General features: G+C 35.0%; 1 protein-coding gene across 3 annotated transcripts in view; it reads left to right on the top strand.

Annotated features, from left to right (window-relative positions):
* Window positions 1-23,212, top strand: part of SCAF4 (SR-related CTD associated factor 4) — a 58,810-nt gene that overhangs the window by 11,652 nt on the left and 23,946 nt on the right. For 2 of the 3 annotated variants that reach the window (XM_038581335.1, XM_038581333.1), the window contains exons 2-10: window positions 10,453-10,536; window positions 11,419-11,463; window positions 13,124-13,285; window positions 14,423-14,558; window positions 14,874-15,013; window positions 15,825-16,001; window positions 20,592-20,764; window positions 21,355-21,463; window positions 23,035-23,199. In XM_038581335.1, coding sequence (XP_038437263.1) covers window positions 10,453-10,536; window positions 11,419-11,463; window positions 13,124-13,285; window positions 14,423-14,558; window positions 14,874-15,013; window positions 15,825-16,001; window positions 20,592-20,764; window positions 21,355-21,463; window positions 23,035-23,199 — 1,191 coding nt within the window. Of the gene's footprint in view, window positions 1-10,274; window positions 10,296-10,452; window positions 10,537-11,418; window positions 11,464-13,123; window positions 13,286-14,422; window positions 14,559-14,873; window positions 15,014-15,824; window positions 16,002-20,591; window positions 20,765-21,354; window positions 21,464-23,034; window positions 23,200-23,212 lie in introns of those variants that run through there. The other variant, XM_038581334.1, reaches the window with a different exon arrangement.

The following is a 23,212-nucleotide window of genomic DNA, read 5'->3' as shown; positions in this document are numbered from 1 at the left end:
AAGCAATGTAGGAAAAGCTTGAATTTTTTTTTTTAATTTTTGAACTTGAGAATATTCTGTGCAGCTGCGTGGCTTGTAAAAATATCTGGTTAGGGTTCTTTAGAAATCTGAAAAGTGAATTTTGTAGAGAAATAAATGGAACTATTTTCTAGTGTTTAAGTCAAATGAAAAGACTGCTCAGTAGGAGCAGGGAGACAATGGTTTCTTTTTCCTGACTCTTTGTTTTAAAAAGCCTTATAAATTTGCTTCATCTTAGGAGTATTTCATATTAATACCAGACTGTCTTGTTTCTGTACCTTCCTCTAAGCAAGTTGAGAATTGGTTAAACATTTGGGTTTCAAAAGACTTGATTCTATGGAAAGTAAATAGAATTTGCTTGGCAGTAAAGTATGTCAGTATTAAAGGGGGTACTTTCTTCAACGCGCGGGGTCAGCAAAACACAAAGACAGTGATTTCTCAAATTTGGGTTTTATATCCACAAGAGCACCAGTTACTGCAAAGTTTAAAGAGGCAAAATTTTAAATCTATTTTTAAAAAATTGTTTTAATAATTTTGAAAAACTTGCTAAAGATTTACAAGCCATTGGGACACCTGGATGGCTCAGAGGTTGATCATCTGCTTTCAGCTCAGGGTGTGATCCTGGAGTCCCAGGATCAAGTCCCACATCATGCTCCCTCTGCCTGTCTCTGTGTGCATCTCATGAATAAATAAAATCTTTAAAAAAAAGATTATAAGCCATTGACTTGAAAATAACTGAACTTCAGAGACAAGGTTTAATCTGTGAATAAGCTGTATCTGATAATGATGGTTCTATATGTTTATTATATTTATCATATTTATAATCAAAAGTTGAGAAATGGATTTTAGTCTCAGACACAAAATCTTTCATTTTTAAAATCAATGGATTTTAATATTTTTCCTTGTGAAATTGATGCAAGTTATGTAAATTTAAATTAGGAAATAAAAGAAAATACCATCCCATTGAATACCATTAATGTTTTAGAGTGTTTGAGTCTTTTTCTCCTTCCACTTGTGCTTGGAAATTTTTATATGGTTCCCAGAGATTTTTGATAACAAATTATTTTCTAATTTTTAAATGGTCATCATGGAAGATTTGAGGACCTGATTATTGTTTAAGATAAACGTCTAGACGTGGAATTGTTGGCTTAAAAGATATGGTTGTTATTGTTACATAGCTTTATTTTATTTTTTTTTTAAAGATTTTGTTTATTTATTCATGAGAGACACACAGAGAAAGAGGCAGAGACACAGGCAGAGGGAGAAGCAGGCTCCATGGAGGGAGCCCGACGTGGGACTGGATCCCAGGTTTCCAGGATCAGGCCCTGGGCTGAAGGCTGTGCTAAACCGCTGAGCCTCCAGGGCTGCCCTGTTACATAGCTTTAAATTTTTTTTCTGAAACTAAAACTCCCCAGTTAGGTCTCATCTGTAGAGGACCCTCTTTGCTTGATGTTGATCTACATTTATGCCAGTTAGACAATTGAAGAATTGTATCTTACTATTTGCACTTCATTGATTTTTGGAAAGGTTGAACTTTTTTTCCTGTGTTTATTAATTGGCTATTGGGATTTCCTTTGTTAATTGAACTACCTCTTTATTATTTTTAGTTTCACCATCTCTTATTGTTTGTACATGTCTTACCTTCAGGTAAAACAGCATAGGTGGTAGAATGGCATTGTGCATGTGATTGGTTTGCAACTCTCTTTACCTCTCAACCTATCTCCTATCATGTTGAATTGCTCAGAACTAAGAAAGTATTGGTTTAGGGATACCTGGGTGGCTCAGCGGTTGAGCATCTGCCACTCAGGACATGATCCTGAGTAAATGTATTGGTTTGAACAAACCTTTGATAAAATGTACTTAGGCATAAAGTACAATGCCATGTAAAAGGAGCTATTAGTTATCCCTTTCCTAATTGTTGCATTAGTATTTTATAAAGCTGTCTTTAAGCTGTAATTAGACAAAGCATCTTTAGAGAAAAAATGATTTTAAAAAGTTTTTTTTCCTAATTGTTTCCCTTTGTTAAGAAATGTAATGTGTACTCTTATAAAGTGTTTATATGTTAATAAGCATTAACGTTATGTTGGATTTAACTCTTTATTCAGTTACAGTTCATGTGTCTGATAAATTAAGTCAAATGAATGAAAGAGGAAGAAAGACTAGAATTAAACATTTTGATATCTGCATCTATCAGGAGGGAGATTGAGTAGCAACCTGTCGCTGTCAGTGTACATATTTCCTTTTGGAAGCATTCATATTTTTTGTTTAAAGTTTGTAATTAAGTATTAATAATAGGACCTTAAAGCAGAATTTGTCATCTTGGAGGTGATAATAGGAAGGAATATTGCATATATAATTAGTGTAATTTTTTATAAAATAAATTTCAGGAAAGCAAAATTTTTCAAGTTTAGGGAAAAAAATGTAGAGGTAAGTGCTCCATTGAAAGATTTCTAAAGGAAACATTGGGATTAGATGTTAGAAGGGTTATTTAGACTAATACAATCTTCTAATTCTTTTCCCTGCTTTGACAGCTCTCTTTCAAAGAATAGGAAAACGCATATTCCAGAACTCAAAGACTCAATGCCAATAACTTTTATCTTTTCTGGTTCTGTTGATTTGTTTTATGAACTTCTGGAAATTTCTAATCTAGGAGCCAGAACAGATCCACTAACAATTCATAACTGACCGAATTAAACTTTTTTTCTTCTGTGAAGTGTTTTGTCTAGTGAGGACTATAAACCAGATATTTCAGAAAGATATTTGTCATGACTTCATCATGAATAAATTAGAAAAATATAGGTAGGATGAGAGTATTGTTACGTGAATTTTACCTGACAGGCAGTGTCCAAGGACTATCAGATAGGGTCATCCCACAAGTAGGTCCTGTTCTTATTAATTAAAAAAAAAAAACCTTGATTTGGAGGAAGGCATATATAAAGTGTATTTATGAAAGTTCATGAAATGTATAAGCTGATTGGAGTAGCTGCTGCATCAAGTAGCAGAAAATTATTTCCAGATGACCTAAGCAGGTTGAAAGGACTGTTAGAAAACAATGCAAAGCCAACATGAAGATCGAATTTTGATAGAGATTCCATTGAAAACAGTTTGAGAGTTTTCTCTCTGTGTCAACTTTTTTTTTTTTGAAAGATCGATTGATCTTTCATTCATTTGTTCCTCCCCCATCCACTTCTGGAATCCTGGAATCTCTTATATGTTGCCTTACTGTGCAGATCTGATTGGGTTACAGATCTTGGGATGGGTTAATTATCCTGAATTATCTAGATGAGCCCAATGTAATCCCAAAGGTCCTTATATAAGAGAGACAGGAGAGTCAGAAAGTGATGTGACAGCAGAAGCACAGAGGTCGAGGAGGACAAGATGCTACCCTGTTGGCTTTAAAGATGGAAGAAGAGACCATGAGCCAAAGGAATGTAGATACCTTGCAGAAGCTGGAAAAGCCAAGGAATAGATTCTGCCCTAGAGCCTCCAGAAAGAATGTAGTAGCCCAGCTAACACCTTAAATTCAGACTACTGAGATTCTGACCTCCAAAACTATAAGATAAATTTGTGGTGTTCTTAAGCTTCTAAGTTTGTGGTAATGTGTTATTGCAGAAATGGGAAACTAATAATAATACAGTCCACTAGTTTCCGTTAACAGTAATGCATCTGGATGATGTCAATTTGGGAATACCATACAAAGGAATTAGCCAGGATACATCTAGAAATCATCATTTTACTAATAGTTGAAGAAGATAGTTGAGTGGGAAACATATTTAGTTCTCTTTAAATATTTTGTCATGCAAGAGAGATCACTATTCAGAATGGAAACGGGGAGGGAAAGTATCAGAAGGGAGATTGGGAGTTAGCACACAGGAGGCCTCTAACCATCAGAGCTGATTAGTTATGAGATATTAAGCCTTATGTCACTAGGCAGGAGCTGCAGGTATAAAAGTATTTCTGAATTCAGTGTAAGTACCAGATTAGGTCCTAAAATGCTATTACAGCTTTAAGAGTCTTTGATACTACAGTATTGTCACTGTAGAGAAGATTTCTCTAAATGCAGTATTTGAATAGTAGGTGAAATACAAAAAAGATATTACAAAAAATGAACTCTGCGTGTGTGTGTAGATCTCAGGACATTGTATAGCTTTATTTAGTGAGTTACTTAATATGTCAGGTACGAGGCTGAGATTTATGTATATTATCATTTAATTCTAATAGCCTTATGAGATGAAATATATACTGTTAATCCCTTTTTTCATATTTGAAAGATCCTTGAAGTTTAGAGGTTAACTAGTCAGTTTATACTGTTAGCAAATAGTAGAGTATCATGTTACTTTGACGACCTCAAACTGAATTCTACAGGCATCATAAGCCAAATATTTTCATTCTTTACCTTTTTTTTTTTTTAAGATTTTATTTATTTATTCATAGAGACACAGCTAGAGAGAGAGAGAGGCAGAGACACAGGCAGAGGGAGAAGCAGGCACCATGCAGGGAGCCTAATGTGGGACTCGATCCCGGGTCTCCAGGATCACGCCCTGGGCTGCAGGCGGCACTAAACCGCTGTGCCACCGGGGCTGGCCCCATTCTTTACCTTCTCTTGAAACTATTCCTTATTGATATAAGGGATCATGATGAATTTTTGGACTATTTTGTATCTCAATCTTCTCTATATGTCATGTAGCAAGACTGTGTTTACATTTATTTATACTTTTTGTAGTTACTCAGCTAGTGACAGCAAAAAGCCAAACTCACATCTGTTTCCAGCAAGTACATTTTTTCTACTAATGCCTTCCAAGGGGGTCTTGTACCCTTTTTTGCCTACTGCTTCTGCTGTTTTATATGAGAATTGCATGGGTTTCTCTGGCTGCTTTGATATCCTTGTTTTCATTGACAGATTACATTTCTTGGGAATAGGGGCTATAATAGGGAGAGTGCTGCTCCTAGTGATACTTCTGGAGCACTTGCAGGTGATACACTAGTCATTCCATCTGCCAAAATGAATTCAGTTCTCATTGAAACCTCTGAAGTAGATTAACTACCATGTCCTTTTTACATATGAGGACACTGCACCCTACAGAAGTTATGTAATTTGCCCAGAATTGTGTACATGGCTGGACCCAGAATCAAAACCAGGTCTTTCTGACTCTTTGCAGAATACCTACAGTATCTGATTTTTTTTTTCTCCAGTAGAGTTTGTCGGAATTAAATTTTATGGTTCTCACACATTTATATAAAGCCAATAGGTTTTTTTCCTTGAGGTTTGTTGGCTGAGATTGGATGTTGGTCAGAAATAACTAGAGCCCAAATTATCTTTACCTTCTTTCTACTCTATGTATACTCTGTATTCTAAACTTGATTGAAAAGTAGGAAATTTTTTTTCTAACTTAATAGTGCTGCTTTTTTCCCCACAGTTTGTTTATCAGAAATGTGTTAATGTCTTAAAGAATCTATTCATTACTGAAAGTTGACAGCAGTTGGTTTGGGCTTTATTTTCCTCATTTCTAAAACAAAAGAATTTTTCTCTGAGTCATTGCCTTTCACATTATTTGACTGTCACCCCTATACTAAGATATATAATTTTACATAGAGAGGTGCTTTTGCATACATACCCACACACAAAACTGAGAAATTTCACCAAATAGTACTTACCCTTGCTGTGTACAATGCTGTTTGTTTGATTTTTTACTCTATTCCACTAAAAAACTTGTGTCACACCCATTAAGCTCATTTTTATATTCTAATATATCTCAACCCACAGTTTGAAAAACACTCCTGGGTTATTTTCAGGATTCTCTCTCCTTTCAATAAAATTATGTGTAGTGTTAATAGTAGGTAACATCTATTGTGTACTTACTCTGTGCTAGGTGCCGCATTAAGTGCTTTTTATATGTGTTGTTTGTATAAAACTTCCCTAAAAAGTAGGGGCTATTATTTTCATTTTACGGATGAAGAAACAATTTCTCATAGCTAGCAAGTGGGAGAGTCAAGATTTCCCAGACCGTTGATTATTGATCTTGTGTTCTGATCATTTCTTTAACAGAAATTTGTTTTTTAAAATTCAGGAACTATAGTATGAACCTTAGATCACCACAAGGTCATATACTTCTGAGAGATTCCTCAGCCAACATATCAATTAACTCTTTCTTACCTAAGATTATTGTCATCATCTTCAATGTCTGTGCTATTCATTCCTCCAATGGAATATAGCATTAATTAAATAATTTCTTTATTGTTAGATAGTTGTTGGAAAGAACTTGAACTTTGTGTAGTAGTGAACCACAGATTAAATTTACCACTTTATTAGCTTTATAGTTTTTTTTTAATTTTTATTTATTTATGATAGTCACACAGAGACAGAGAGAAAGAGAGGCAGAGACATAGGCAGAGGGAGAAGCAGGCTCCATGCACCGGGAGCCTGACGTGGGATTCGATCCCAGGTCTCCAGGATCGCGCCCTGGGCAAAAGGCAGGCGCTAAACCACTGCACCACCCAGGGATCCCTAGCTTTATAGTTTTGAGCAGATTCTTGAACTTTTGTGCCTCATTGTTTTCATCTGTAGAATGGAATTGAAATATCTAACTACCACAAAGGCTATTAGTGTTTCTATTTAAATAGGTGGTGTCAGTGCACATGGTTATAGGTAGGTGTATCAGTTTCAGCATAACTTTTGGGTCTCTATATCCAATGAAAGCATTGATCTAAATGTCTTGGAACCTTTTTGCCTTGTGAAAGGTGTAGACACCGATAAATTTGTGCTTTGAAGAAGTCAGTAAAATGTTAGTAACATTCATTGAGCTTTTAAAAGGTAATTTTTAAAATCTCTGGTTTTGAAACTTATCTGCCTGTAGTATTTTTCTTCATAAATTATATCAAATACAGATTTTCAACTTTAAGATTTAAGAAAGGCATTTGTAAAGGAAAGTAAAGAACATCTAAAAAATTTAAATTTGATAGAAGCATCATGGTGCTTACAAGTAAGAGGTATTTTAAGAATGGTCATTTGTAAGGCACTGAGACATGGCTCAATGTACCAGACACTGAACTTGATACTTCCTAATAAGCCCTCAGAAATTTGTTAAATTAATGAAAAATAATCCAAAACTGCATTTCCACCCCCTCAACTGCCACTTCTTTACTAGTTGACTTTGAAATCACTTTCAAAAACAGTTCTCTGTTTAAGCCACCAAACAAGGTTTGATTTGCACATCTTTCCATATTCGACCGTGCCAAATGCCTTTGATTTCTGGTATTTGTCCTGATGTTCATTTGTGCAGTCCCTTTCTCTATACCACAGTGGAATTTTTGGTATATGTTTTTGGCTTTCTTCTTACTACAGATTTTTCCTCACCTGTACTCCTGGCTTTTATTCTGTGACTTTTCATTTTCTAGCCTGGACCTTTTTTTTCTGTGTCCAAGATCCCTAATTTTATATCTGCCTGCATTTCAGTAGGCATCCCAAATTATATTCAGTATGTTTTGTCATTATCCCTGAGTCAGTACTATATATATATAGACCGGCACAGGTGCCTGCTTGATAGTTTGTCTGTATTCCCTATCATAGTTAAGGTCCTGTATGTATTTAATCCCTTAGCAGCATTGTGTTAAAGGTATGAATGTGCTATTAGGACTTTTGAGCTATAAAATCTACAAAGTATAGTTCAAAACCATTTCCTGGGCATCATTCAGAACAGGTGGGAGATAATCTGTGTTAGCTGTTAATATGATTTTTTTTCTCCCAAGTTTTTATATAAATTCTAGTTAGTTAACACACATGGTAAAATTGGTTTCAGGTGTAGACTTTAATGATTCATCACTTACAACACCCAGTGCCCATCACAAGTACCTGCTTTAATACCCATCACCCACCTCCTCCAATTGTTAATAAAATTAAATTATATATCACTGAATTTAATTCTTTCTTATACATTGTAGGCACTCAGATGTTGGTTCCCCTCCTCTCTTCCAAAAGTCATCTTTTTCTTCATGAAGTGTTTAACACCTTTTTCACTATCTCTTAGATAATGGATATAGCACTTGAGGGTTCTCTTGCTGGTCTTTTGCATGAATGGTTATACTGCTATATGATGTAGTCTGTAATTTAATTTTTTTTAACAAGTTATGGAGTATTTTATTGAATGGCACACTAGTCTGTCTTGTGTGCTCAGTTGGCGGGGGTTTTTATATGGCAGGTTGCTTGCTGCTGACATAATCAAGTGCTTTTTGGTACATTAAATGAATATTAGCTTTTGCTTAGACTTCATGAAAATATGATTCTGTAAGCTTTTAATGACCAGAGAAATAGTTCTCGTTGTTCATTCTCAACATCCACGTATAAACATTTTTGCATTCCTCTTCTCTACATTAAGGTACAGAGAAGGAAATAGAACAGCAGTAATAAACAATTGACTTAATAAACTTTATAGCTTGTAAATGGTAAGAATATATCCTTTATAAATGCATGCAATAGGGCGGCCCTGGTGGCTTAGCGGTTTGGCGCCGCCTTCGGCCCCGAGCATGATCCTGGGCTCCCTGCATGGAGCCTGCTTCTCCCTCTGCCTGTGTCTCTGCCCCTCTCTCTCTCTCTCTCTCTCTCTCTCTCAATCTCTCTCTCTCTGTGTGTTTCTAATAAATAAATAAAATCTTTTTTAAAAATGCATGCAATATACTTTTTTTACATTGTTTACATTTTTATAATTTGGAATTAAGTTGTAATAGTTTGTTTTTTCATTTCCCATCAGTTTGTATAGTCTCAAAGTTTACGGTTTCCTTTTTAATTGTTATCTGTTAGTGGGCATTTATTCTCAAGGATAATTTTTATTACATTGATAAATAATAATCATGACATTATTTAGAGAATCATATTTTTTAAACAAATCCCTTTGTAAATATCTTTGTGTTTCTCCCTTTTTTTTTTTTTTTAAGATTTTATTTATTTAATCATGAGACACACACAACACACAGAGAAAGGCACAGGCAGAGGGAGAAGCAGACTCCATGCAGGGAGCCTGACGTGGGATTCGATCCTGGGTCTCCAGTATCATACCCTGGGCTGAAGGCGGCGCTAAACCGCTGAGCCACCAGGGCTGCCCTCTCCCATTTTCTTTTTAAATCTTAGTATTACCAAAGGAAAATTTCTACCTTTCTCTGCTTAAACCAGAGTATCTGGTTCTTGTATTGATTATTTCTGGTATTCCATACCTTTTCTAATATTATGCTTACTGTTTTCTATATTACCGTTGTTTGTAGTTGTGAAAAGCTGTGAAAATCCTCTGAATTTTTAGGATATGTTGCCAATTGTGGGGCTATTTATACTTTGGTACTTTAGGTTAGCTTCCTAGTGCTCTAGTAAAGATCTGTGTCTTAGAGTTTCCATATTTGGAATGTCAGCATAATTTGGAAAGAAATGGAAATATCATATAAAGCCCTAAAACTTAATTATTTCATAATGTCTTTTTAGGGGTGCCTCAGTTGGTTAAGCATCCAGCCCTTGATCTTAGCTAGAGATGAGTTCAGGCCATGCTGCATTGGGCTCCACACTGCAGCTGGCGCCCACTTAAAAAAAGAAAAGAACCCACAGATTACCTTTTTAGAAGTCCTAGGGTACATACCCATGATTAAACAAAAGTAAACAGTGGCACCTGAGTGGCTCAGTGGATTGAGTGTCTGACTATTGGTTTAGGCTCAGGTCATGATCTCAGGGGTCCTGGGATGGAGTCCCATGAGTGGGCGCAGGCGCACACTCTCTCTCTCATATCTTAAAAAAGAAAAAAATTTTTTAAAGATGTAAGCTTCTTGATGTCAGAATTTTATCTTTGTAACTCTGTGGGCTCTCATTAAGTCTTGGTTGGATTTAAACTTTGGGGGAAGAAGTATGTATATGTGGTTAAATCTCATGGAGAGCACGTGATTGTTGGACTTTCTGTTGTGAGATTTGTTGAATATGGCACTATTTTTATGCTGATTAAATCAAGAAATTGTTAATTCCAGCATTTTAAATTTCTTGCCTGATTGAATACATCTTTCTCCAAATGAACCTTAGAATTATTTGAAGTTCTCCAAAATCTCAATGAGGTTTGCATTAAATATTGAGTCATATTGTTGCCACATTTAGTCCAGAAACCCCCAGTAGGTTTCCATTTAAATTATTTTTGTGTTCTTCAGTAAAATTTTATGATTTTTTTCAGTTATAGGTTTTGTAATTTCTTAATATTTTTTCTTTTTTTGTTCTATTTAGTGTATTTTCCCATTGTATTTTCTTAGCAGTGATGCAGGTATGTAGGAAAGCACTTTTCTTTACTAGCTAAATTATTCAACTTAGTTCCAAAAGTTTGTTATTCTTTTAGTTAATAAATTACATTATCTTTGTAGGACTGGAGGGAATTGACCTCTGACTTTACCTTTATTTTTAAATTATTTTCGTTTTTTAAGCTCTTTTCACTTATGGATATGAAACCTCCCATCTCTCGAGCCAAGATGATTCTTATCACTAAAGCTGCTATTAAAGCTATTAAGGTAAGAATAAAATAAATATATTTAATTCAAAAAATGTTTTAGAAATTTTGAAAATAACTGAGAAATGTGAGAATTCATTCTGTTAGTTTAGGCCTGAATCAAAGAGTTCTAACTAGCTTTTGCTGAAGGCACATGATAATAGAGTGTGTTCAAACTGTAACGTATTATTTCAAAACCTGCTTTTTTCCTTTTTTGTTGTTTAGTATTTCCCCTTTATATTTCTTCAGCTTTGCTGAGGTATAATTGACAAATAAAATTGAATATATTTAATAATATAATAGAACATGTTGGTTTGATACACATAACACATTATGAAATGATTAACACAGTCCAGCCAATTAGCACATCTTTTGCCTCATATAGTTGCGTGTGTGTGTCAGAAAATTGAATTAACAGAAGTAGACAGGAGAATGAAAAGGGTTTTTTTCCTTTGTTTTACTTAATTCTTGTCATAAATCAGCCGAGTATTTGCCTCATATATTTAGAAGAAAAAAAAAAAAAGCTTAGGCTCCATGAAGTTAAATGTTTTCCTCAAGATCACACCTTAAATAAGTGACTCATATTAGAAACTGCATTATTTAGTTCCAGTTCCACTGTTTTTATCCCTTTTGTAAAGTTGTCTGATACACTGCTTTATTAAGGATTACTGATTAAGAATCTAAGAAAAAGACCTCCTTTTTGGAGGGATTTTTGTAATTTCTGTTTTGGTTCTCTTTAATTTATGATTCACTTATTGACAAGGGATTGTCATGGGTCATTCGGTATTATCTTGAGAATTACTCAGATTGTGCAAATTATAAGGTTTTAAGTATTTTCTAATACCATTACTGAAAATGTAGAAGTATATAAATTGTACAGTAATTTTCTTCTAATTTTTTTCAGCTTTATAAGCATGTAGTTCAAATAGTAGAAAAGTTCATCAAAAAGGTAACTATCCATTTTATTAGTATCTCATTTTAGTTATGATCAATATTTGTAATTTACTTTGTAAATTGTAAATTTGCATGCTTGCTTCTAAAGCCACTCTACAAAGAAAGTTGTCAGTAGATGTTCTTTTTAATTACTCAGGTTTGTATTTTTAACAAACGTTTATAGCAGTTCTTTTGATTGAGCACTTAGTCTGAGGTAGGCACTCAAGTTTCCTGTGTACTTGACACGACTCTTCCCTGAGCTTGATGTGCCTCCTCTGCTATTTGCTCTACTTTGTTGACCTTTAACTCATCTTGAAGTATTTCAAATGAAATCACTTTGTAAAGCTTTTCCAGCTTTTCCCTGCTTCTATCATAAATCATTTTTCAGTTTTGCAGTTGTATCTGGTTTTATAACCATGTGATTAGCACACATCTGTCTTGTCAGGTTTATACATCTGTCCTCTCCCCCCATGCTGGAGCTGTGCCATGTAGTACATACCAATACATGTGTGTAACATTGTCTTTGATCCATGGCCTTTGACTACTAGCTGAGAGGTAGGAGTTAGGAGTCCCAACAGACCAAAAACATGATCAGTAGAAGCTTTCATAGTAGCAAATCAAAGTCCAAATAAGTAAAGTGGAAAAAATTTTAAATTACCTACATGCGACCACCCCAAATTACTCTTATATTTATGTTTGGATCTATTCTTTTTTTATTATATACACGTACGTTCATAAAAAAACCAATGACATTCGGATGCTTGGGTGGTTCAGTGATTGAGTCTGTCTGCCTTTGGTTCAGGGCATGATCCCAGGATCCTGGGATGGAGTCCCACATCGGGCTCCCTGCAGGGAGTCTGCTTCTCCATCTGCCTGTCTCTCTGCCTCCCTGTGTCTCATGAATAAATAAAATCTTAAAGAAAAGAACCTCACTGACATTGATAACCTACTTTTCCCACTGAATTTATCATAAAATGTCTACAAAAAATTCCATTGCATGATTGTTTCCACAATTTATTCAGTTCCTTTTGGACATTTCACTTCAGTGGCTGGCCTGGAAGAAAAAATTAGATGCATCTTAATTGTTTTCCTTACAATAAATTTCTTAATGTAGAATTGTTGGATCAAATAAGACTTTGCTTTTATTGCTAAATCATCATCCATAAAGGTTGTACCACCAGAAATGTATACAGGTGTGTGTTTCTCTTTTCTTTTTATCTTGTTAATTTGATAGACCAAAAATGATCTCTCCTTTTAGTTTTTCTTTTCTCTGGTACTGTACTTTAGTAGAATTAAAATTGATGTTAAAATGGTCTTCTTGATAATTTTAAAAATTATTTTTTTAAGCAGGATGAATTAGAGTAGAGAGTATCATAACAATTGGATTTGTGTGGACGTGGCTTAGGGATTGGTAAAGTAATGTTGATTCTGGGAAATTGTGGTGAGTTAGAGGGGTCAGAGAAAAGTAAAATACTGGGGGTCTGAAGTATCAAAAGAATTGGTAGTTTGGTACAGACCTGTGGGAAATTTGGTAAGCTAGCCAAGAAGAGCTAAATATTCGAGCAGTTTCTAAATGAAAACAGTCACTAGATACACAGAGTTTTATTTTAAAAAGGGAGATTAATGGATGTCAAATTGTGATTTTGCTTTTATTAACTTGCATCTTTATCTTGTAGTGTAAACCAGAGTACAAGGTTCCTGGATTATATGTAATCGACTCAATTGTACGACAGTCTCGTCATCAGTTTGGAACTGATAAAGATGTTTTTGGGCCAAGATTCTCTAAAAACATAACCGCCACATTCCAATATTTATATCTTTGTCCATCTGAAGATAAGGTATAGTTAATAATTTTTAAATTAAAACTTGTATTCTTATTTCTATATTTAAGCCTATTTAAATGTATATTTGAAAGAGAATTATATGATGATCTTTGTGAACTTGAAACAAAGCCCAGCGTTTTCTGTTGTGAACATCTCATCTTTGTGTATTTTCTTGTGAAGTCCTTCAGGAATTATGTACTGTTGAAAAAGGAGCTTTAAAAAAGACATTGTTGGAAAGACTTACTTGTAATTGAGTGATAAATTCTGCCATAGAGAAAGGCAGTACTCGTATTGTTGCTTATTTCAGAAGGAAGGGACCAATAATTGATGGCTTTCCCCACCATTTTGAGAGGCTGTAGCATAAATGTTATTCATTAACAATCAGACTACAGTATTTATTTCTTCATATTTATAGCTGATTTTATTATGTACTATATAAAGGTAGAAAAACATTAAAGACATAATAATTGAACTCCCAATAGGTGGGAGAAACACACTGCTAAATCTACTCTGAAGAATGAAGAATAAAGACATTTACAGGAAACAGTGTATAAATTTGAATGTTGTGGATTCTGTATTTATATTCTTGGAGGAGTGTTCTTGTGGGAAAAAATATACAAAAGTTAATTTGTTGATTAGGACATAAGGATTATTCCCATGAATAACATGTCTTCTCTGTATCTTCTTCATATGTACTGGTCTGTAAAGCAACTTACCTATCTGTTATAGACCAGTTTCTTAAATATTTTAACTGTTAAAATCATCCTGAAGAAATTCTTCTTCACTTCATTTACTTTTGTTAAGATACTATTTTTGTCAGTGATGGTATTTCTTTGTAATCATAAATATAATGAAAACTTGAAATAACAATTTTTTATTCTATTTGTTTTGATTAGGTTGTATTTCTTTTCTGTTTCCTCTCCTTTGTTTCCCCCTTCTTTGTTTTTTACTCCAGTTTATACTACTAAAGAAAGGCTGATTTAGAGCAGTTTAACCGGTTGTAATTCTAAAAATAAATTTATTTTTTCTGTTTATGAAGTGGACTTAGCATGGAAATACTAGCTTAGTGATTTATTTCTTTTTTAGTTAAAGGTATAATACATTATTTATGCAAATATTAATTGTATATTCATGTTTTGTTGCACATAACAGAGCAAAATAGTTCGTGTACTGAACCTTTGGCAAAAAAATGGAGTATTCAAAATTGAAATTATCCAGCCCCTTTTGGACATGGCTGCAGGAACCAGTAATGCTGCCCCAGTAGCAGAAAATGTTACGAATAATGAAGGTATGGCCAAGTATATCTGTGTACTTAGAGAATGGTATAACTTTGTACATGAGAAATTTTGGAGTCTTTTTATATTGGTGGAATTTTTCCATAAGAAGGAAATTTGAATTTATATCTTGGAAGGTATGGGTTTCTTTCCACAGTTCTTATTTCTAATAAAAATATGCTCTTTCATGTATTTGCTATAGTATCTTTATTTCTCCTATATGTTAAACTGAATGGAATATTACTTTAATAAAAAAGCTTAATGGAGTTTAAAAAGGAAAATTGGAAGATTAAAGTTTTCATAGATCTTAATGACCTTTTCTTATTTAGGTTCACCTCCACCTCCAGTTAAAGTTTCTTCTGAACCTCCCCAAGCCACTACAAACTCTGTACCAACTGTACCACAGTTGCCTAGCTCTGATGCTTTTGCTGCTGTGGCCCAGCTCTTTCAGACGACTCAAGGTCAACAGGTAAACTACCTATCTAAAGATTAATAAATTCCTTGCAGTTATGTGTACAATTGTCAGTTTTTATTTTCCATTTCTAACAAGTACATTTAAGGGAGGAAATATTTCTACTTTTCACCTAGAAAAACCTTCACTAGGAAGGTAATGGCATTGGATAACAGAGGAAATATGGGGGAGGTGAGAAATAAGGGAACCACACACTGAGCAGTAGCAATACCCCTGTGAAGAGAAGTTCAGAACTGCTGACTGGTTGGTATCGCTGCTCATGGTTCTAGCCTTTCAGATTAACTTCAAAATTATTTGGATTGGAGATGATTTTTACATTATTCTAGAAAACATTTCTTTACCTTTGGAAAAGCTAAAGACCATTTCTCTTTTTGGCTGTCATTTTCTGGGGTGTCAGCTTACATTTTTAACCTTAAATGACACACATTGTATCCCTGATATTTACAAGAGACTTAACCTTTACTAAAAGATGTATTCTTGGGCAGCCCAGGTGGCTCAGCAGTTTAGCACTGCACTCAGCCCAGGGCGTGATTATGGAGTCCCACGTCGGGCCCTCTGCATGGAGCCTGCTTCTCCCTCTGCCTGTGCCTCTGCCTCTGCCTGTGTGTGTGTGTGTGTGTGTGTGTGTGTGTGTGTCTCATGAATAAATAAGTAAAATCTTAAAAAAAAAAAAAGTATTCTTTTTCCAGTTTACTTTGTGCCTGTGCTATTTTGAGTCACCTTTAAGATTTTTTTTTCCTAGTAAATAAACCTTTGATACAACGATTATACTTTGTTATGTTGCTTATCAGTTTTCCCATTCTTTAAGCTTCAGCAGATCCTTCAGACTTTTCAGCAGCCTCCAAAACCACAGTCTCCAGCCATTGACAATGCTGTGATGGCTCAGGTCCAGGCTATCACAGCTCAGTTAAAGACAGCTCCTGCACAGCCACCTGAACAAAAAGCTGCTTTCCCCCCACCTGAGCAAAAAACTGCATTTGACAAGGTAGGCTTCTTATATAACCCACCTTAACTGTTTATACCACTCAACCTGGAATGTGGAAGTACTTCTCTATGTTCTGGGTTTTCATTTTGTTGTTTTGTGGTTTAAAAGATTTTCCCCCTTGACAACAAAACATTGGATTATTTTTCCTAGTTATAAATGTAATATGTACTCATTGCAAAAAATGTTCAATGAATAGGAAGTAGAAAAGTAAACAGGAGAGCTTTCACCATTAACCCCCAGACTTGGAGATGACTACTGTAAGTTTTTGCTGTATATCTCTTCTGGATTCACTTCCTGTTGATGTATTTTTATTTGGTCATATATATGTGTAATATATAAATACATATACACAATCTTTTAACTTGCTTGTTTTGATCTTAATCTGCTTGTCTCTTTGTTGTCATTAAGGTTAATAGATCTATATTTTCACTGAGTGCTTATTATGAGGAGTATTCCATTGCATGTACACAGCACACAGTTTAGCCATTCCCCTACTGACAGACATTTAAGTTGCCTTTTGCTTTTTGCTCTTAGAACTTACTTACCATATGTATAAATTGAGTGTTTTGTTGGTTCAGTGTCTTCCAACTGGGTTGTTGGGCCCTAGGCATGTTTAAGGAGCTGCAACTAAGGATACAGATGTGCTGGATTTGCAGAGCTTCTTGTAGAAATGTTAACCCAGACCACTGTGTCTTAGCTGTTTTATGTCTTGTCTGTTTATTGGGCTTATGACTTTATAAAATCTCATTTCATTTTATCAGTCTCACTGCCAAAACCACAAAAGTTCGAAAACCCTAGAACTGTTAATCTTTTAGCTTTATCATCTCTAAAATGTTTTATTCTTTCCAGATTTTAAGATAAAATTTTATTACTGATAGTCCAAATTAAGAACCCATTTGGTAAATACTGGTTGTCATTATATCTTGGTGATTGCTGAACAACTACTGATTAAAAGAAGTTTGGATAAAATTTCAAGTAGATAAGGAATAATACTTACAAGAAAAAAACATAATACAGGAAGTTCTAAAGTAAAAAGAGAAGCAATTATCTGCTTGGAACAGATTTGTGTATGTTCTTTCAGAGTTTAGGAAAACTCTCCCCACATGTATTTTTTTATTTTGGTAGTTTTTTATTTTTGTTTTTTTGTGTTTATCTCTTCATTCCATCTGGAACCTATTTTAGAACTACGGGTTCAATATAGTTGAGTCTTTTTTTTTTTTTTTTTTTTTTTTTTTTCTTTTTAAGATTTTACTTACTTATTCATGAGAGACACATAGAGAGAGAGGCAGAGACATAGACAGAGGGAGAAGCAGGCTCCATGCAGAGGAAGCCTGATGTGGGACTCGATCCCGGAACTCCAGGATCATGCCCTGAGCCAAAGGCAGACACTCAACCACTCAGGCACCCAGGCGTCCCAATATAGTTGAATCTTGAACTTTTTGGAAATAACCACTTCTCCCTCACTTTTTGTCATTAAATTTTAAATTCTCATTTGTTTCTGTCTGTGACATTTGGACTGTTGAGTCCCACTAATATATATTTTCTGCATCTTAACAACTTAAATACTTGAGGCTTATCTATGTGTTTTATATTTCATTTTCAAGTTTATCACACACACTGCTTCCATTTCAGACTCTATGGCATATGTATTAGTCTGTGTTCTCCAGGGGGAAAAAAAAAAAAACTCATTACACACACACTAGAGGGAAAGGGGAGAGAGAGAGATTGATTTCTAAGGAATTATTTGATGTAGTTGTGGAGGCTGGCAGATTGAAATTTGTAGGGCAGAAGGCAGGCTGGAAATTTAGGTAAGAGTTAACGTTGCAGTTTTGAGTCTGAATTCTACAGGGCAAGGTTTCTTTGTTGCTGTCTTGAGAGAATTCCTTCTTTAGGAAACCTAAGTCCTAACTAAGGCCTTTGGCTGAGTAGTTGAGGTCCACCCAAATTATGGAGGGCGTTTCTTTATTCAAATTCTGTTAATTTAAAAATAATAAATGTTAATCACATTTTTAAAAGACCTTCACAGGAACATCTACATGGATATTTGACCAAACAGCTAAGCACTGTAAGGTAGCCAAATTGATACAATTAACCATTACAACATATTTTTCAAGATGAACTTTAGCATAAATTTTAATATTTATAGATTAATTTAAGAAGTACCAAGAGCTTACACAGAATCTCTATTAAAATGTTTTTTCAAAAAAAATAAATAAAATAAAATCTTTTTTCATACAAGTGTTATGCGTTGATTGCATCATTTATTCCCAGAGTATTTAGTCATTTTTCATGTTCATTTCTTTTATCTTTTAAATGGTCATGACATTAAACACTTAGTTTTCTAGTTGATGTTCTCAGATTTCTGGAAAGCTACTAAATATGACTTTTCCTCTTCAATATCTATGCCTGTTTCTTTTTCTTAATGTACTGGGGGCTAGGACTTCCAAAAATGTTGAATAACAACCAAAAAAGTTGAATAACAATAATGCTGATGGAATCCTTTCGTCGTTGTTTTTAATTTGAATTGTAATTCCTCTATTTTACCTCAAGTGAGTTGGTTGGTCAGTGTTTGTCAGTTATGTGAAATTTAGAAAAGTAAAATCTTTGCTTTTCCTGTGAGTAAAAGGTCTGTTTTAAGCTAGTAGAACAGCTTGATTGGAAACAATTCATTTAGGCTGCTTCCTAGATGTTCAGTTTCCTAAAAAGCAAAAAAATGTCTTTTTAGATCTCAGTTTAATTTTGTGATTGCTTCAAATCATTTTCCAAAGCAATAGGTAGAAATCCAAAAACTTTAAAGAACATATCCATAGATGATAAATGTCAAAGACCAAAGGTTTTGCTTTTTTTTTAGACAATCTAAATCTGAGCTTTAATTTTGACTCCTGTCACTGACTCTGTCTTGATGCTGAGTTACTTATATATTCAGTGTGCAGCACTGTAAAGTAGTGATGGTAATGCCTACACTTAACTGTTGCTGTGAGGGCTAGATATGCCAGTGTATGTAAAACAACAAGGTGTCTGCCTGGGTCATAATCAGATCGCTCAGTTACAATAACTTAATGACATGACCTAGAATTACAAAGAAAAAGTGTTGTCCAAGAAGGAGACTTACTTACTTTCTTTCTTTCTTTCTTTCTTTCTTTCTTTCTTTCTTTTCTTTTTCTTCTTCCTTCCTTCCTTCCTTCCTTCCTTCCTTCCTTCCTTCCTTCCTTCCTTCCTTTTCCTTTTCCTTTTCCTTTTCCTTTTCCTTTTCCTTTTCCTTTTCCTTTTCCTTTTCCTTTCCTCCTTTCTTTCTTTTCTTTTTTTTGACTTTCCTTTCTAATTTAGGAATCTGTTGTCCAGTAAAGTAGAATCATAATTTCTAGACAGAACAACGTAAGTTTAGGAATTTGAAGTTGAAAATCTATGGCCAGAATGGGCACAGCTTGAGGGAAAAGACTGCTTGTTGAATGCCAGGGACTGAGAGTTTTGAAGTAGTGTCCACATCCTAGTTTCTACCATTTGCTGACTTTGCAGCTCTAGTAATGTTTCTTAATCACCTGGTCCTTAGATTCCTTGTCTGTAAAAAGAAGAAACTATATCTAAACTTCGTCTATGTTGCAGGCTTGTGTGATGAAATAGCATATGTAGGTATTTAAACACAGTAGGTAGTAATAGAAGTAGTAGTAGGTGTTTGTAGTGTTCCCTTCCTCCCTTTCTGAACAGAGGTCATCTTATTTTTAAATGACTCTTCTTCCAGACACGTGATCTTGTGAAGTGCTGGGGTTTCCTCCCTCCCTCCCTCCCTCCCTCCCTCCCTCCCTCCCTCCCTCTCCTCCCTCTCCTCCCTCTCCTCCTTGTTTCTGGTAATCTGACATGAGCTGTGAAGTCCTAAGGAAGAAACTAGTGCCCAGGTAGTAAGTTTTTCATGTCCCTGTCTATGCCATTCTTTTTTTTTTTTGGTCCTCTCAGTATGTTTTTGAGCAACCAGCATACAGACATTTTTCTTTAGGCATTTATAGTGATTAATTAGATAAGATGGTCTTGGTACATTTTACAGTTAACTGAAAATGTATACCCATTTTCATGCATGCAAAGTTCCAAAAGTTTTTAGTGTGTAAAAGAGAGTATTTTCATATTTATATTGCTAAATTAACAAAATAACCATACACAAAATAATCAGAAAGAAAATACTGCTCTTCTAATTGGTGAAGAAAAGCAGAATAAAAAAATCTTTTTCAGATGGCATTTATGTGGCAGTGGTTTGTCTGTGAACCAAGATCCTAAGAGGCGAGTGGGAACGTGAGATGGTATATGACAGTGTGCTGGATCACAGATGTTAGGAAACATCCCTTGTTTTTATCAGTCTTGTGTAGTGTATCCGAATCCCAATTTTTAAATCTTTTTTTTTTTTTTTTTTAAGATTTGAGATTATGGGGGTTAGGCAGAGAAAGATGCAGACTTTTCACAGAGCGGGGAGCCCAACACAGGGCTCAATCCCAGGACCCCAGGATCATGACCTTAGCTGAAAAGGCAGACACCTAACTGACTGAGCCACCCAGGCATGTCCCCCCACATACCAGTTTTAAAATATTGATATACCTATTCCAGAAGCTACTTGATAGATTTGATTATGATGATGAACCAGAAGCTGTGGAAGAATCAAAGAAGGAAGATGCCGCCGCCACTGCCACCGCCACACCTACTGTGGCGGTTGCTCCTCCAGCGCCCACCGCCACCGCGCCCACCACCACACCTGCCGCTTCCCCTCCACAGGCACCCTTGTAAGTTTCTTTCCTGCGCTCCTCAGTGGGTACAGAGTTTGGGAATCATTATAAGGTATAACACAAGTGCATTTGACCCTTGCACAGCATGGTGGTTAGTTAGGTGTGCCAGCCTGCCCAGAATTGAAAACCCACATCATAACTTTTGGCTCCCCAAAACATAGCCTACTGTTCACCAGAGGCCGAACCTGTACACAGCTTGTATATGTATTAACATACTGTGTTCCAATAAAGTAAGCTAGGAAAAAAAAAATGTTAAGACAATAATGGAGGAGAAAATATATTTATAATACTGTACTATATCCAAAAAAATGTGTGTAAGTGGACTCACATAGTCATTGTTTTTTAAAATTATGATACGGTCTTCACTTGAATGGGGAGGAGATCCTACCAGATTTATAGTTAAAAATGGCTTTTATTTTGGGAACAATGGTAAATGTATAAATCAGTGTAGGCAAGTACATGATTCAGTAAGATACTGATTATTAATGACTTCTGAACAACACATTCTTAATGTCTCTGGTATAAAAATGTGGCTTAGAATCTTATGTGTTTTTGAATGGATAAAAAGATTGCTCATCTTTTTTTAGTGGGTTTCCTGGAGATGGCATGCAGCAGCCAGCATATACACAACATCAAAATATGGATCAGTTTCAGCCTCGAATTATGGCAATACAGCAGGATCCAGTGCACCATCAGGTATACACATTTTTCTTGCCGCTGAGTTTTAAAGTGAAAATCTATTCATTAGAGCATATGGATTGCACTTCACAGACCATTATATTTAGCTGTGTGTTTGGCTAAGTAGTACTGCAGCTGCAATCAAAGCTGTTGAGTATATAATTGATTTGAGTTTTTTTTTAAAGCTTTAATTAAAACAAGCATACTAAATATTACATGCTTGTAATTTAATAATAGGTGTTTTTGTTAAAATCATTTAGAGATTATAGTTCTGTTTCAGGGACCTGGCTTGCTTAATGGTGTAGCTCTTTCTCTCTTGTGTTGAGCCTTTTTTGGTGTAAATGTTGAGATGCTGAAGAGGGTTTTTAGTTCTCAGCATTCAGGAATATGGTTTGTGAAATCTGCAGTGAAAGGAACAAAGTACTCTGGATAACCTCAAGTTAGTAAGGGTTTGTTTTTTGGGTTTATTTCAGCAGATCTTCTATTTAGAATTTCCTAAACTTGACTACACAGCTAAATTATAGAGGTATAGGGATCCACTACTGTAGTCAAATCTAAAGAATCTGTATTAAAATTCTGTAGATTCTCTTTTATAACCAGCCTTGGGAAATAACTACTTCATAGTCTTGGTTTAGAAAGAGTTCTCAGAAATCTCTTCAGAGCATATTCATCTTCTTATGTGTATTATGTTTGGTCCATTCTGTAATTTGCTAACAGGAAGTTAATACTGTGATTTTAATGACTTATTGATGAATGAAGTTTGGGAAGTCTTTTATAAGCTTGTTTAAAATATGTTTAACAGTTACTGAAAGCTTATAAATAAATTAGAAAGAATACTTTGTGACAATAATTACACTTCTTTAAAGATTTTATTTATTTGCAAGAACGAGAGAGCATGAGCGTAGGGGAGGGACATGGGGGTGGAGGGAAGAGAAGTAGGCTCTCATTGAGCAAGGAGCTCAACATAGGGCTGACACAGGGCTTGATTCCAGGACCCTGAAATCATGACCTGAGCCGAAGGCAGACGCTTAACCGACTGAGTCACCCAGGGACCCCTGTAATTATACTTTTAATATTGTCAGTATTGGAATGGCACATGCAGAAATGTGTTATGTTGTGGTTTATTATTAGGGTATTCTAAACCCTAAAAGTAGGCATGTTAATTGAAACTCCCCTTGGAATTTTTAAAAAGTATGAACCTGTACATCAGTGCCACTCTACCTCCCAAAAGGTCTTTGAAGTTGAAGGGAGACAGTTTGCAATGCAGTACTTCTCTGACTTTTAGTCTGTCACATTGTTCCTCATATAAATGCAATTGTCTTTAAATATATAAAGTCAAGCCTGTGTATTCATAATTTAAAAAATAAGTTATAGGATTTTTAGCCTGTGTACTTAGATATGTAACAGTTCTTCAAATATATATTATACCTATGGAAATGGTTAATCATTGGGTGTCACTACATAGTTTTTCCTTGATCAAATTTATTGAAGATATTTTAGTTTTATATCAAGTAACTAAGGATTTTTCGTAATTATTTTTGATATCTGTTATTTAAAATCTACTCACACACTTTCTTAAAAAACAAAAGGTTCCACTTCCTCCTAATGGACAGATGCCAGGATTTGGCCTTCTTCCTACACCTCCATTTCCTCCCATGGCTCAGTCTGTGATTCCTCCAACTCCACCCGTGCAGCAGCCTTTCCAAGCTTCTTTCCAGGCACAAAATGAACCACTTACACAGAAGGCACATCAGGTAAAACTTTATT

Source organism: Canis lupus, chromosome 31 (assembly GCF_011100685.1).
Source record: "Canis lupus familiaris isolate Mischka breed German Shepherd chromosome 31, alternate assembly UU_Cfam_GSD_1.0, whole genome shotgun sequence".
In the NCBI taxonomy this organism is placed as follows: domain Eukaryota; kingdom Metazoa; phylum Chordata; class Mammalia; order Carnivora; family Canidae; genus Canis; species Canis lupus.
Note: the sequence above shows the minus strand (reverse complement) of the source record. Positions and strands in the feature narration are given on the sequence as shown.